This window comes from Labrus mixtus, chromosome 15 (assembly GCF_963584025.1).
Source record: "Labrus mixtus chromosome 15, fLabMix1.1, whole genome shotgun sequence".
Classification (NCBI taxonomy): domain Eukaryota; kingdom Metazoa; phylum Chordata; class Actinopteri; order Labriformes; family Labridae; genus Labrus; species Labrus mixtus.
In genome coordinates this window covers 15696816-15712020 of record NC_083626.1, presented here as the reverse complement: position 1 = coordinate 15712020, position 15205 = coordinate 15696816, and the positions used below count along the sequence as shown (strand labels likewise).

General features: G+C 40.9%; 4 protein-coding genes and 3 non-coding genes across 8 annotated transcripts; 3 read left to right on the top strand and 4 right to left on the bottom strand.

Moving 5' to 3' along the window:
* Window positions 1-360: 360 nt before the first annotated feature.
* Window positions 361-4181, bottom strand: si:dkey-109j17.5 (zinc finger BED domain-containing protein 4). Of its 2 annotated transcripts, none has more exons than XM_061057267.1 (5): window positions 3763-4181; window positions 3060-3323; window positions 2708-2967; window positions 1985-2585; window positions 361-1793 (listed from the first exon to the last, which is right to left on the bottom strand). In XM_061057267.1, exons 1-5 carry the CDS (start codon window positions 3778-3780, stop codon window positions 945-947), a joined length of 1992 nt encoding a protein of 663 aa, XP_060913250.1. In that variant the 5' UTR covers window positions 3781-4181; the 3' UTR covers window positions 361-944. The 2 variants fall into 2 exon arrangements, with proteins under 2 accessions (XP_060913250.1, XP_060913249.1); XM_061057266.1 differs by having other exon boundaries at window positions 3631-4180.
* A 533-nt stretch (window positions 4182-4714) lies between these two features.
* On the bottom strand, window positions 4715-7482 carry ccdc115 (coiled-coil domain containing 115). The gene is made up of 5 exons (XM_061057268.1): window positions 7204-7482; window positions 6686-6789; window positions 6472-6584; window positions 6189-6380; window positions 4715-5740 (listed from the first exon to the last, which is right to left on the bottom strand). Exons 1-5 carry the CDS (start codon window positions 7321-7323, stop codon window positions 5601-5603), a joined length of 669 nt encoding a protein of 222 aa, XP_060913251.1. The 5' UTR covers window positions 7324-7482; the 3' UTR covers window positions 4715-5600.
* Window positions 7483-7701: 219 nt separating this feature from the next.
* trnae-uuc (transfer RNA glutamic acid (anticodon UUC)) lies at window positions 7702-7773 on the bottom strand. The gene has a single exon. It is a non-coding gene; the product is annotated as a tRNA-Glu (tRNA).
* An 888-nt stretch (window positions 7774-8661) lies between these two features.
* trnah-gug (transfer RNA histidin (anticodon GUG)) lies at window positions 8662-8733 on the top strand. Its single transcript has one exon. It is a non-coding gene; the product is annotated as a tRNA-His (tRNA).
* Window positions 8734-9188: 455 nt separating this feature from the next.
* ebp (EBP cholestenol delta-isomerase) lies at window positions 9189-11082 on the top strand. Its single transcript, XM_061057237.1, has 5 exons — window positions 9189-9344; window positions 9614-9926; window positions 10014-10050; window positions 10146-10276; window positions 10368-11082. The coding sequence occupies exons 2-5, from the start codon at window positions 9617-9619 to the stop codon at window positions 10583-10585; spliced, it is 696 nt and encodes a 231-aa protein (XP_060913220.1). The 5' UTR covers window positions 9189-9344; window positions 9614-9616; the 3' UTR covers window positions 10586-11082.
* A 493-nt stretch (window positions 11083-11575) lies between these two features.
* On the top strand, window positions 11576-11648 carry trnaf-gaa (transfer RNA phenylalanine (anticodon GAA)). Its single transcript has one exon. It is a non-coding gene; the product is annotated as a tRNA-Phe (tRNA).
* Window positions 11649-11857: 209 nt separating this feature from the next.
* fkbpl (FKBP prolyl isomerase like) lies at window positions 11858-14804 on the bottom strand. Its single transcript, XM_061057236.1, has 4 exons — window positions 14731-14804; window positions 13674-13844; window positions 13267-13547; window positions 11858-12645 (listed from the first exon to the last, which is right to left on the bottom strand). Exons 2-4 carry the CDS (start codon window positions 13840-13842, stop codon window positions 12001-12003), a joined length of 1095 nt encoding a protein of 364 aa, XP_060913219.1. The 5' UTR covers window positions 13843-13844; window positions 14731-14804; the 3' UTR covers window positions 11858-12000.
* Window positions 14805-15205: the final 401 nt, after the last annotated feature.

Here is a 15205-nt window from a genome sequence, read left to right as displayed (position 1 = left end):
ATTCAGTTTCTCTCTTAATGTGGTTTCAAAATCCACTCCAATAAGGTGGCACAGAGCAACATTATTCTCTGTGCCACACATACACATTCTCTGTTTCCTGGAGCAGAAGCAGAGTCACATCCAATCTCTAGAAAAGTTTCACAGTCAAATTTGACATTAAACACAAAAGGAAATCAAGTGCTGATAAGGAATTGGCCTTCACTTGACAGTATATAGGACAAGACAAGAAGGACAGAAAATGAATTGACGTCCAATTAGGAATAGAAGCAGACTTTCAACTGTTCTCCGTTGGGTAAAAAGCTGTGTTATGTGCTCTCATGCATGGGTACACTAACATCTGCAAACTGCAGACACCTCGGCTTTCACTTGTGAAACTCATTTAATTGGATTTGCCAGTGATAAGGCATACATACAGTACAGAGGGAATAAAAGAACAAGTGATGATGCACGGACATTTTTGTCAAGCAGCTGATGCCTTCTTTGTAAAAAAAAACAACAACCATCAAATGAATTAGTCACATCTTCCTTGGTTATTGTATTACAGTGGAAATACATCATTTGCTACAGTTATTAATATCTGACCATTTGGTTATTATAGGTAAGTCAGTGATGGCTGTCATGGACACAAGCTGTCTTTGTAGGTGGGGGGCAAAGAGAATGGGCCAGACCCTGATCAGGGAAAATAATGTGACAGTAAATGCCTCAGTATTGATCCAATTCTTCTTCCCCTGGTCCCCAGCATGTGGTGTGTTACAGGGTACACAGGCAGCAATCCAACCTACTGCAGTGTGAAAACCCCTTTTTAAGAATGGGAATGAGAAATCTAATGATTTGAAGAATGAGGATGAGGTTACGTTGTTGGCTTAGATAGTAACAGAGGTTAGCATCCAAGCAATAACTTTACTGAATGTAAAAAGCCTTCAGATACAATAAACGCTTGTTGCTTAGCTATGAGTCCATAATAATCTGAAATTGGCTTTGAGGTAGATTAGCGTCTCCAGGTTCTTTGGTAAGATGCGGCCTCTCTCTGGCCGCAGAGAGTGCTCAGCAGTCATGAAAATGTTCTCCACTGCAGTGCCACAAGCAGGTATGGTAAAGGCCCTCTTGGCCACCTGTGCAAGCAGAGGAAAGTCAATAGCTTTACGTCTCCAGTAATGCAAGGCCTCCTCGTCTGTGGGCTCCTCGCGCAGGTAGACAGCCAACTCCTGCTCTAGGCTCTTGGCCTGTGTGGTGGGTCTCTGCTTGATGAAAGAGAAGAGCTTGCAGGGCCGAGAGAGGGGGGAGACCGGTGATGGAACAGGGTTGGGAGGGGTCTGGGATTGAGGGTGAAGCTCTGTGTTTGGGTCAATTGTGTTTGAGGCTCTTGATGGTTTGGATAACTCCTCTATGAGAACTTGTCTGTGCCAATCAGGGGTGCTGCTCCACGTAAGCTTGAACTGGGGGTCGAGGGTGGTGGCAGTGATGTAGAGGGGGTCGTCCAGAATAGTAGCCAGCCGACTCTCCACAGCCTGACTGAGGCTAGCCAGGAGGGAGGGGCAGCGGGGGGTCGACGTCTCAGAGAGGTGCTTTCGAAGGCCCAGAACGCACGGCAAAGCGAGGCTGACGGACACATGTCTGTCTGTCTGTGAATCTGTCTGCCTATCGCCATGCACCATGTCCCAAGCCTCAGTGAAAGGCTCTAAAGTGTCAGTGAGCTCCCTCAGCAGAGCTTTCTCGGATACACCCAGCGCCAGCTCCCCTGGACCACTCAACTCCTCCAGGAACTCCATGGAGTCCAGCAGTCGCCGAAGCACCTACGTTAAAAGTCAAACAATAAAATAATGTTAAACTATTGATACCCGACATTATATTGCCGCCTTGATGGAAATCTTGAACTAAAACATAGCTGCAAGCAGAGCTACTTTTATGAATCCCCCATAACTGATTCAACTGGTGATGGACAATATAAGCATGTCTTGTTCACTTTAAGTGTAATATTACATACCTTAAGCTGGGCAGTCCAGTCCCTTGCTGCAGGAGGGTTATTACCAGGTCCCCCCATGATGGACCCAGGACTATCAAACACCTGACTAAGTTTTTCAGGTGGCACAGCAGAGGTAATGTAGGTGTAGAAACAAGCAGCCTTGGCCAGTGTGGAGGAGAGTTGCGGACAGGAGCGTAACCCCTCTCTGATACATTGTTCAAGACAGCGAGAGAAACAGTCCACCCGAATACCACCCAGACCCTTCTCCCACAACTCCTCCCAGTCTCTTTCCTCTCCACCGTCACCGTGACCATACCTCATCCCCTCCTCCAAACTTTTACCATTGTCCAGCCCCTCTTCGTCATCTTCGTGCAGCCCGTTAGCGAGAGGAGGTGAGACGTGGAAACCAGGAAGACAACATGGCTTGACTGCTGTTGTTGCTGAGAAAGGTTCTGCTACGACACGATATGCTCTCCCCGACACTCCGTGAGAGTGACACACCTCGTCAAAGTCTGAAAGGACACGATTCCCAGAGCGGCCTCCGGTCAGCGGCAGACAAGCCAGGAGAGCTGACCGCATCTGCCATTCTGATGTAAGAAAATGGCAGGTTACACCGAGGTACCTACAGAGAGAGAGAGAGAGAGAGAGAGAGAGAGAGAGAGAGAGAGAGAGAGAGACTAATTCATGAGGGAACAAAACCAAGTGTGAATCCTGCTGTTTAGAATGAATTTTAAATCTCCTTACCCTGAGGTGGCTCCAGTGAAACCCTTCCAGAGGTCCAGGCTAAGACTGAGGGCGTGCGCTGAGGCCAGAGACTGGCGGGTGGCGAGTTGGGCCTGGTAGGCATACGCTGGAAGAAGCTGACTCTGGATGTAATGCTGGGCCTCGGGAGTGTAACGTGGCTCCAGCAGCTGAAGCAGCTCTCTGAAGCCTTGATTTTCCACTATGGACACTGGCTGCAGATCACGGACAATCATCTTAGCAATGGCCTCAGAGATCAGAACCTATGGAGGCAAAAAAAACAAAACAGCATGGATTACTGTTAAATGACATCATTAAATCATTGAAATCGTTGACACACTTTCATAACACACACCTGACGTGGGTCATGTCTATCAAACTTGGTCACCCCTCCTCCAGAGCCTCCTCCTACTCCTCCCTCAAGAGTTGCAATTCCTCCAGCACACCCTCCTCCTCCTCCTCCTCCTCCTCCTCCTCCCACTCCTCCAGTGCTGATGGGGACAGTGTAGCGGGTATTCCCTCCGTTAGTGGGGAAAGTATGCAGGGAAGCAGAGGCGTAACCCTCTCTCTTCATATCCTTCCTTTTCACAAAGTCATCATACATAGCCTGGTGCTTCCGCTGAATGGAGCGAGAGAGAGAGAGAGAGTGTGTGTAGAACAACAATGTTACAGGTTGACAGGTGGACCAGTTAACTAGTCCATTAATTGTTTACTCTCCATCACAATTGTCTCATATTCATGTTTGTGAAAGATGCTACAGTATGCCACTTATACAGAAGCAACAGACTGTCAACATGGGCACATACACTGTGTAATCTACAGATCCTGAGGGGTTTGGCTGTTTCAGTTGATGCTGACAGAAAGATTGAGAATTGTCTCCCTGCATGTTAACACTGACACACAAGATTTTGTTTTGAAATGATTACCTTGAGGTGCGTTACGAAGTTGGACGTGACACTCCGCTTGGCTTGGATTCTGGTGCCACAAGCCTTGCAGTTGGACTCGATTTTACCATTTTCACCTTCAAACACAATATTGAAGTAATCCAGAATAGATACCTTCGAAGCGGACGCCATTGGAGCTCACAGTCCCTCTGCTCCGAAGTGAAATCAACTTGCAATCAAGGACGATCGGGGTCTTGAGATATCAATATCACCTCGCCTCTGATCATGAGGGCAGGCCGGCGTGTTTACTTCCCCAATCCTTAATCACACATCAAACAAATGTTGCTGCCAGTTACGTAGACCGAAGAGAATTGATTTCCAAGCTGGATTTGAGAGGGTTGCACGTCCGAAGCCGGCCAAACTCAGGCTGCACGGGCAGCTGCGGATGTCTAAAACATCAATATTGTTATTATAAGGAGGCTACATCCGTCGCTTCCGCGCAACCATCCGTCGGTGAACCGCGAGTGACGGGAGACAGAGCGGTGCTTCATCTAGGCACACAGACGAGGGTTGTGATTGGAGCAGGAAGTACCCACAGTAACGGGAGTTTCGTTCAGCGTTTCGGCAGTTCCCGGTAATGTTCGGCTGTCCCCGCTCGCTCTGCTCGGATGTGAAGCCGGTGGCGCCCGGTCAGATGCTTTCAATTACCGCTTTGATCCTCTCCTTTATTAGGCTACTTACAGTAAGGACTTACTATCATATATTATATATACATATATTTATTTTTCTATTATGTAGCCTATTGCTCTCGTGGAAAAAAATAATGCTGAAACAAAAATACTACCTACATGGCATAACATTTGTTGACACCCTCTTAAAGGCCTCCTTTACTTAGATCAAATCATTTTAGAGTTATGGAATAAGTAATTTGTAAATAAGTAGCCTAATTTATCAAGTCTTATCAAATCAGTTAAAACCCATAATGTTGTGAAAAAATACTTACTGACTTGATCAAATGCAACAAGGTGCTCTAAACACAACAACACAACAGTCAACTAAGAATAACTGGAAAGAAAGTAGCATATCATTATTCCACATTTAAAACAAATACAATATTTGCCCGTCATAATGTTTCATATACTTTATTCATGTTTAAAAGTTGCAGAGGACCTGGAACATGATACATTTATTTATAACTTAGCAGATTTTGCATAATTACCAAATGATTAAAATAGTCAAAGGAATTAACATATGACAATCCTACAAGCTTTATCATTTTACCAGTAATAAAATACTAAATTATCTTTAAAAGTAAACGGTCACTGACTAAAATGTATGAACCCTAAATGAATGGTGATTTATGGGAAAGATTTTAACTCGTTTTGTTTGTATTCATAAATCATTGTATATGTATTATAGTCCATGGAGCCTGAGATAATCAAGCAAACTAAAACACCATTTCAAACAGGAGTTCAGACTTCTAAATCCGTCACTTCTAAATCCACCTGCTGTATCACTGCTGACTTCAAATAACCAAATTCAACAGCTTCCACATGGGCAGAAATATGTGTCAGAAGAAACTGCAATTGAATTAAATACTTGAATTTCTCAATATGAGTTCTTGAATTAAATATTTGAATAGCATAATTTGAATTTGTATTATGCTTGAATTATTTCATAAACCTCACAATTCAATTTCATATTATGCTATTTCAGATATTTTTCAATGTGATAGTTCAAGAGTAACAACAAACATTCTAATGATGTGGTGTAAATTCACATTTGTAACTCGTTTATTAGAAGTTGAGCAATTCAAAAAAAGATGAACTCAAATTAATTTTCTACCGACACGTATTTCTGCTCAAAAGCCCCGTTTAGACCGGAGGAATGATCCCCCGGAACTATGGTCTTTTTTTGAAGAAGTGAGTTTCGACCACATCTACCAGGGTAAAAGTGTAGTTCCGGCTAAGTCACATACTCTCAGAGCATCTCCAGCTCTGATTCCATAGTTTTCAGTCTTCAATCTCGTCTGATTGGGCTGCTGAGGCTCTTTCCTGGAGTATGAGTTTGTCTTTCCTGCTGTGCTTCAGCTCCTGCCTGGTGTTCAACACTGCAGTCTGAAGGGTAGCAATCTCAGCTGACAGCTCTATCACTGTGAAATGAGAGGACAAAATGAGAGGATGAGGAAGAGGATTTACCAGTAGAACATCAAGAACTGTCAGATGTTTACCTCTTACACACGTGCATTGTCACTGATTAACTACTATTACATTTGAAGCAGCTTCTGATCATATGAGGTTTTTTTTTAAGTACTTTTTTTCAGTTGCTTGTGATGTGCATTAAATTAAATGGTTGAAGTCACTTTCTCCAATTTGGACTCTGTCTAAAATGACTGCATTTCTAGCAGCAGGACAATAAACTGGAAAAATAAGTAAATGTAATATCAACAGTTGTTTTGGCACTGCACCTTAAACCAAAGAACTTGTCAAGTGATGTCCTATTCTTGGTTATATTGGAAAATACTCTCTGTTGAATGTTGCTTGTTCAATTGCTTTAAATTAAAACAGAGCATCTTCTCTTTTGGAAATGTAACTGTATACCTTGCTTGAATGATGACTGTGCTTGTTTTAGAGACTGTGGCACTAGAATCCCGAACCATTTCAGTGGATCTTGCTGAGGACTTCGTTCACTTCTGCTTACTGGAGTTATCTCAGGTGATTTCTTGCTACTTGCTTCTTCACATTCCTCTTTTTCCATAGTATCGTTTTTTGGCTTTATTCTTCTCCTGACACCTATGAAATCACATAGGTTAATAAGGAAAACGTAGCGATTAATGTACACAACAATCCTTTTCTAACACAGAATGGACTGCAGCAGACTCACCTTCTTCTTGAGGTCCAACATCCTCTATCGGCGTTTCATGTTTTTCAGGCTCATTACTACACTTTTGCTGAACCTTTTCTGTACAGAAATCCACCTCACCATTGTCCAGTGTTCTGTAACACATACATGCACATCATTACACATGTACATTCAGTTGTTAAAATTTGAATGGACAATAATTTGCCTTGGAAATGTCAAAAGCCTAATCCCTCACCTTGCATGAACACAGACTAGGGGCTCTATTTCACTTGCAAACTGAAGGGCAGAGACTTGTTTGTTGCCCATGGAATATCTAGCCTTGGAGATGGAAAACCATCCCTGTTGGGAACAAGAAAAAATGTCATATATTAAGTATATAAATTAGAATAAAGGAATACAAATGATGTGATGCATGTATGCACATTCATTTGAGGAGACACATTTGACAACTTCGACAGGATTGCTTTCAGTTGTTATAATAACGATACTTTCTGTTAAAAAAATGAAACGTAAAGTAGTACTTAAGGGCTTATTCTCCTCATTAACCCGGTAATTATTTGGTTTATAACATTTTATTTAATAGTTAAATAGCCTATTTGGATCATCACAGTTTAGCAGAAACCAAGCAGACAGTAATGTATCTGGTAAACAGTAAACACATGCACAAAGACGATACCTGAGGGTGAACATATACCTTAAAGGAATTTACAGGTAAAGTTTAGGCTATATGGTTTTCTTGGTTTTCTTGGCTACCTGCTCGATGAGAGAGTTCAGGGCGGCTCGTTTCTCCTCCAGTAACTCCAGCTGGTCCATGAAACGGAGAAGCTTTTCATCCAGTAGCAGAGATAAATCTTCAAATTCTGACAAAACCATGATGGTGTTACTTTCACTAACTGTATCTACGGTTGTCGATAATACAACTTATTAAACGCTAATGTTACAACAGACGCGGTTTGGTTAAAATAGTCTGCATCAACCCGACAGAGGAGGTCAGCTGCTTCTTCCGTGTTGCGGTCATGTGACCCACGATATCACGTGATACAGTTAAGCGTCTGTGGAAGCCTTTTCGTGTAGGCAGTATTCAGAGCCTGGCAGTACTATATCCTTTAATAAATATACAAAATTGCCGCATGCACAAACATTACCGAAAACAAACAGTGTGTGCTTATTGTTGAGGAAATAAATAATATCTCTTCCAATTATCAGAGATATGTTTTTTATTTTTTAATAAAGACCTATTCAAAACAAGTGTTCCCATACCGGGAGTCGAACCCGGGCCGCCTGGGTGAAAACCAGGAATCCTAACCGCTAGACCATATGGGACCTATACGCACTTACAGGCACCAGTAATTCAAAAACATACATGTATACAAAAAGTATACGGACTGCCAAACCCACGTTTTCCGACGTATTGTAGTCGTAGGCCTGTGTCCTTTTAACATGATTTTTTTTTTTGAATTAATTATCTTTATTAATTTCATACTTTCCATCACATGGTATTAATTAAAATCTTTTACTGAACAAAAAAAAATAACAAAACATTGAACTTAGTTTATACTATTCTAAAGTGAAATCAGGATCACATGAGGTAGGCTATTTACACATTTACATCCCAAGAAACAACACACAAAGACAAAATAAATACAAATGCTTGTAGCTTCAAATCAATCTTCCCTTTGTTGTAAAACTCTGGATAGCATACAATAATAATAATAATAACGATAACAATAATAACAATAATAATAAAAAACAGTGGGTGCCATCTCGCTATCTCAAGGAAACTCCAGTGTAAAGTGTATTTAGAGCTACCACATGCAATTCAACCATTGAAATCAGTTCAAGTAGAAACATTTTTTTTTTTTTTTTTTTAATGAATGAAACACAAGTTATAATAATAATAAGGAAGAGAGTTAAATATCACGTAGTTTAATATTTTAAATGTCGTAGGAAGAAACCCATTCACTGAAAGGTACCCAGCAGCATCAGGCATTAAAGGTGGTAAATTGAATGATGGTTTAGTTCATCTTATAGCCTTAGTTATTCCATGAACTGGCCTTTTATGGGGTAAGTTGTAGCTTCAGGGAAATCGGTTGAAATACTTCGGTCACGGTAACAAACCAGTCCGCAGATTAAACCACAGTGGTGAAGTACTTTTCAGGGGTTCTTCATTACGCCCTCAGTGTGGCGGACCTGCATGTCTCTCAGTAGCTCGCCGTGATCGTATAGTGGTTAGTACTCTGCGTTGTGGCCGCAGCAACCCCGGTTCGAATCCGGGTCACGGCAGGGATAATGCCCTGACACGGCTTGAGAGTCTGTTTTTCTTCAGAAGGGCCTAACTACATCCGCTGTGCTGTCTAGACCACATTTCTATAACAAGTTAACACGTGTTAGTGTGTAGCCTATCCCGTTGTTGTGTTACCACGGTGGATTTTTTAAATTGGGCCTACAGTACTTTTGGTTGGTGTTTGTGCTTGTTTTCACTCGTTTATATTAGTCAGCGGTTCCTCAATATTAGAGTCCAAATGTAAGACATACCTTTTAATAATTCCCCGGCTTCCACCAACCAAAACTATTTCATATTAGTGTCTCATAGAAGAGGGCGGTACTTTGGACTTAGGGACGTGGTTCCATTGGTGGTTGCAAACGACAGACTTCATGTTCCGAGATGAAGAGCCAATTAACGGGCCGGTCTATCGCGAGTGATGCATACCGTCGTCTGATTGGTCTTTGTACCACTAGTAACCGCCTACTATATTACTGAGTTCCGCGTTTCAGTCTCTCTACATTGATATTGAACACAGGTAGACAGCTGGCGATTATTTCTTCTTATATATATATATTACTATTTTACATAAGGTTACACGCAGCTGTACACCGTTTGTGAAGCATTACTGGTAAGAAGAAAGACACGCACTTCACTGTTTCTTGTCTCTTTTTTTACCTTCGTGCATTAAAACTGACTTTTACTAATGTTGTAAATAAAGAAAAGAAGACATTTTCTGTTGACACATTGTAAGCGCAGTTTAAGAGTTTAACGCAAAAAGTGCACATTTATTAATTAAACTGACCTGGTGTATTTACTATCAAATAGGCTAGTTTAATGAATTTAGTGAAATGTGGATGTTTCTGAACTGTGATGACAATTAACCTTTTTTATAAACAGGTGATGGATGCCACAAAAGCTACTGGAGTTTTTCATCCCTACTGGCCACGGGACCTTTTGATACCCACCTATGTAGCCAACGACCGGTCTATGTCAGAGATCCTGGTGTTCCTGTTTTCAGTCTCTGGGGTGTTTCTGCTTGTGACCTGGATCATTACTGGTCAGAAGGGAGCCACTGGCCGGCTTAGTACCCCGAGGCGCCTGGCTGTGTGCTGGTTTGCAGTTTGTGGTTTCATCCATGGTGTTATCGAAGGCTGGTTCTCTCTCTATTATTCTGCTATTCCAGGAGACCAGAGCTTCCTGTCACAGCTGTGTGAGTATACGAACAGGAAAGACATGTTTGAAATAGTGCATAAACTGGAAGCTTGTTTTCAATATGTTGTCTACTATTCTCTCACAGGGAAAGAGTACTCCAAAGGAGACAGTCGATATGTAATGTAAGTAACTTTTTTAATAGAACTATGACGAACTCCAGCATAATAAAAAGAATCAACTTAACTTACTGTATCTTGTAAATGTATTTTCTGTCTAGAGCGGATAATTTCACTGTGTGTATGGAGACTGTGACTGCTTGGTTATGGGGCCCTTTCAGCTTTTGGGCTGTGTTTGCCTTCTTAAACAACAAGCCCTACAGATTTGTTCTGCAACTCATCATTTCACTGGGTAAGAGGACCTTCACTTTTATCTCAGAATCTATTTTAGTGGTTGTTCAACGTGTTTGCATCATGGTACTTACTAAACAATCTGATTCTAGGTCAGCTGTACGGAGCAGTGCTTTACTTTTTTACAGAGCACAGAGATGGTTATGCTCACAGCGAGTTGGGACACCCCATCTACTTCTGGTTCTACTTTGTGTTCATGAATGTCCTGTGGATCTTCATACCGTTTGTGCTCATTGTGGATGCTTGGAGACAGCTGTCAGCAGCCCAGACCCACACTGACATCTCAAAGTCACAGTCTAAAAGGAACTGATACAGAATGAACTGGAGCTTTAGTACTAAGGGAGATAAACAGAAAAGCTAAATAAGTGAGAACATAAACTCTTTGTTGTTTTAGAACACTATAGATACAGCAGTAAAATAAATATTTGGTGGTTTGGAGTTGCTCATGATCCAATCTTTCAATTGTTTTTTGTTTGTTGCATTTTGTACCTTTGCCTCTGAATACCCACTGCCAGCAAACAAAGATCCATATTATGGTGCAACTTTTTTTTCCTGTGTGCATATGACAATAAAAAACATGAATTTGTTCAGTCCTCTGGGAGCATCAAGCGCAAAGCCTCAGAGGACCAGAGGATATTTCTTAATACTATGTTTCTGTTTTCCATGAATAAGCAAGCAGAATAAACACTGAAATGAACAAAGCCAGGGTCTAGATTTGCTTTTATATGTCAAGTCTCCTGAAAAAGTTTTGAAATGAAAAGGCACCATGAATACAAATAAACTATTTTATCAATGGTGTGAACACTATCTCATGTGATATCAAATCCCTCTTTCACACACAACTTGTATGAAATAGGCCTACACAACATTTACGATATTCTTATATATTAAAGGCCTAAACCAAGACTTTCGAGCCAATAATCTTAGACGGTGGGTTTAATGTAGGATAATATCTTAAATCTGAAAAGTATGTTTAAACAGCTTAAGGCATGTTGAGGTTTCCACACTAGGCATTTATGTAAATAGTGAAAATTCTAAGTTTAGCTAATTAGATCGAATGGTTGGCCTCGGCTGTCAAAATCACTAATTGCGAACTTTTGGGTTCGTACATTTGGGTAGGAATAAAAAAGAAAAGAACTGACCTGGATAACCTCGTTAAATGTTCCTTGGTTTGAGTGCCACGTTGGTTGAAGTTAGACGTTTTTTCCCCCGCACATTGAACATGTCATCGACTGATGTACAAGACGTCGTATTGTATTATGTGTTTGTCTATCACAGACACATGACATAATGTCTATCCGCCGAAATAGCTCAGTTGGGAGAGCGTTAGACTGAAGATCTAAAGGTCCCTGGTTCGATCCCGGGTTTCGGCATTTTCTCACAAGACGGCATAGCAGCAGCAGCAGCAGCAGCATGCGCGTCTCTCTGCAAGTGTGTGACTAAAGGCTGACACCTTGTGGACAACCAAATAAACTACACCGTTAATTGTTTTTGACCATTCTCATGTTTCGTCCACATTCACAGACTACTGTTATGATCTCTTAATATAATACCTCCCATGAGTTGATTACTTAACCCAAAATAGATTCAGACATGTACATTTTATTTTTAAGTTACATTCAACCAACTCACACATAAAGCATCAAGTTCACACATTTACAGCTTTACTTGTGAGCTGAGACAGTGGCCGTAGAAACGGGACTCTAAATTGATAATATTCCATTCTTAGCTGAACATTTTGCTGAGTCTGAGTCCCAACTGTGTGTTCGTCTCCTTCTCTTTATTTGCTATGTTTTTTAGTGCCTTCAAAGCAGCAGACGATTCGGGCTGGAGCTCCAGCAGTTTCCTAAATGCCTGCTTGGCCTCCTCCAGCTCGTTCACCATCTGGCAGGCTTGGCCCAGTCGGTACCAGGATTTGGCGCCACCTGGTTCCAGCTGAGTGGCTTTAGCTGCACTGGCCTTAGCGCGCTCAGGTTGGTTCAGTTTGAGCTGGCACAGGGACAGGTTTGAATGGAGCTCTGCTTTGGTGGTTTTGAACTCGTTCTCTGAGGGAAGGCACTGTGATTTATCCCCAGAGTCTGTGGGCTCCTCTGCCTCTTGCTGTTGTCCTTTTTTCTCTGCTTCTCTAATGTGTCCGCAGAGAGTGATGAGAAGCTTGAGGGCCCGACTGTAGCTGTCTGCTGCTCCCCACACATCCCCAAGCCTGAATTTCACTCCACCCCTCTCTTTGTGTGACTTCACCCAATCCCATTTATCACCAGCGGACATCTCCCAGGATTCCTTGCCAGGTGTGAAAGCTTTGAGTTCAACCGTAGCACATATAGGTGTGTTTTCATCATCTGGTCCATTTTCCACTGGAGATATCAGTATCTGAAAAAAAAGCAGGATGATCAGGTCGTTTCTCATGCTTAAAAAAATGAAGTTACCAAAAATATGATGCATGACTGTGAGTTTACAATCCATGTTCAACAATCTGCTCCACAACTTTTTCTTTTCTTTGTAAAATTAATATCATTAGTTGTATTTTTTCGGCAATAGAGACAAATTTTTATCTAGTCCCCTTAGGCAAAAGTTAGTTAGTTAATAATCCTTGATATTAAGGATTAGGGGGTGCCTTAAAACCGCCTTCCTACCCTGGTCAAAGCAGACCATTACAGACCAGGATCAAAGCTAAGAAGGAGGACATACTGGCTGCTGCATTGTTGTGAGAGAAGCCAGCTGTTCAACGTAGCATGTTCCCTCAATGTTTGATCATATAGTAAGGTCATTTTATGATTTAATTCAATAGATATCTTACATAATGACCCTTTAAATATTTTTGTCATGTCTTATAGGGACCTACTATAAATCCACCCAACTTCATAGATTATAGACCTATAGATTAAAATAATGATTTAATTTTTTACAGATAATTTTCAGAACCAAACATTATTACTGGCAACAAGAGTTACACAATACAAAAAACATTGAACTGCTGCCAAGAACTCCTACCTCACATGTCTCTCCCGCTCTCATTCCCTCCACACATGTTTCTGTGATGTCACACTGACCCTCTCCTAGCCTCAGCGTTATCCAGTCACCCAGTGGGACCTGCAACACCGAGTCCTGACACCTTGGAAAGGCTGTGGCTTCTGCATCCGTAACTCCTGTGAGCGATTGGTCAAGTTTCTCATTCCCATTTTCTGATACTTCACTGTTTGCTGCATCCACGGAAGCTTTAAGTCGTACTCGGACTTGACAGAGTGAACCCAACCTCGGACTGTAACTGGATGCTTGAAAAAAAACAAAAAGACACTTTCTCAATTAAACTAGAATATAATGTAACACACCTCTATTACAAAACATGAACTGAGAACTAACCATTTATAATGAGAGTGGGTAACAGAAAAACCTCATACTTGCATCCTCTCCAGGAGGAGAAATAATCTCTTGACTCCTCCTGCCATTTCGCTTTTGTTGGATTTTCCAGAGGCCCCTGGGACACACCGACACCCAGGAGGTGACACCCTCATCATGGTCATCATGTTCACTGCCATGTAGCACCTCTGAAGGGTAACCAGGCTCCATACCTAAGTTCAGACATACATAAGAAGAAGATCATATATCCTTTCGACACACATGAGAATACACATGAAAATGTATGGCATGTGGAAGTATTTATTAAAAAAAAAACAAAAAAAAAAAAACGTGTGTTAAATAGTGACCTGCAGAGTCAGACAAGTAAAGCATTTAAAATGAAACTTGAATAACATTTGTTTCCAACATAAACTTTTATTGAAATCAACATTCACTTTGCAAATAATTCAATATAGTGAATGATTTTACATTCTGGCAATTAGTTAGGAGGTACAGCAAAGATACATCTGTCTAGTTGGTTTCGGTGGAATATTTTCCTTTCTCATACGTAACAGAACAACACTAGTACTTACATATTTGCTGGATACTATTCTTTTTTGTTTTTGTCCTTCTAAAGTAGAATAATGTCGCACGACAACAATGCCTATGCATGTGGACAAGTTGTCAATGTAGCACATAAAATCGGTCGACAACAATCCCACGACACACACAATATGATTGCAAAGTGTCTGTTTCTCAGCAGATAATAATGGCAACAAAAATATTACATTAAAAGCCGGACTAGGAGAGATAACCATAAGGAATTTTAAGATGAAATGAGATTTGCTAGCTGTGAGCACTGCTACCTCCAGTTACCAGCTACCTATGCAAACATTCGTCATTTAAAAAAATGAATTTATCATTTAGACAAAGAAATGCATGGCAATTACAGTTAGCATTTGAAGTTAGCCTCACTATTTTAACATGTGCTTTAACGTAACGTAAACCTGAGGTATGATCAAACTGCAGTTGACAACACACCTGAATTTTTACCATTAAAGCTACATAATATCAGCTGCACTCAGTAAAGTACTAAACGAACACATGCATATATCTTACCTTTTACAGAAGTACCAAATTAAGAATCAGTCACATTGTACACAAGCTAAACATTAGAGCTTCTTTGCTCCTTCTTCTGGTTTTATGTCGGGTGGAAACCATGACTTAAAAATGTGCATACCGCCACCTACTGTACCGCAGTATGTAGTACAAGCTATATGAGACTACTTAACATGATTTTTTTTTTGTTTGAATTAATTATCTTTATTAATTTCATACTTTCCATCATATGGTATTAATTAAAATCTTTTACTGAACAATAAAATAACAAAACATTGAACTTAGTTTATACTATTCTAAAGTGAGATCAGGATCACATGAGGTAGGCTATTTACACATTTACATCCCAAGAAACAACACACAAAGACAAAATAAATACAAATGAATATAATAAATATAAACACATTTCAATTCATATCTCATTCATTCAACTTACACAAACCTCATCCCTTGCATCACCCCGACCCTAATACAC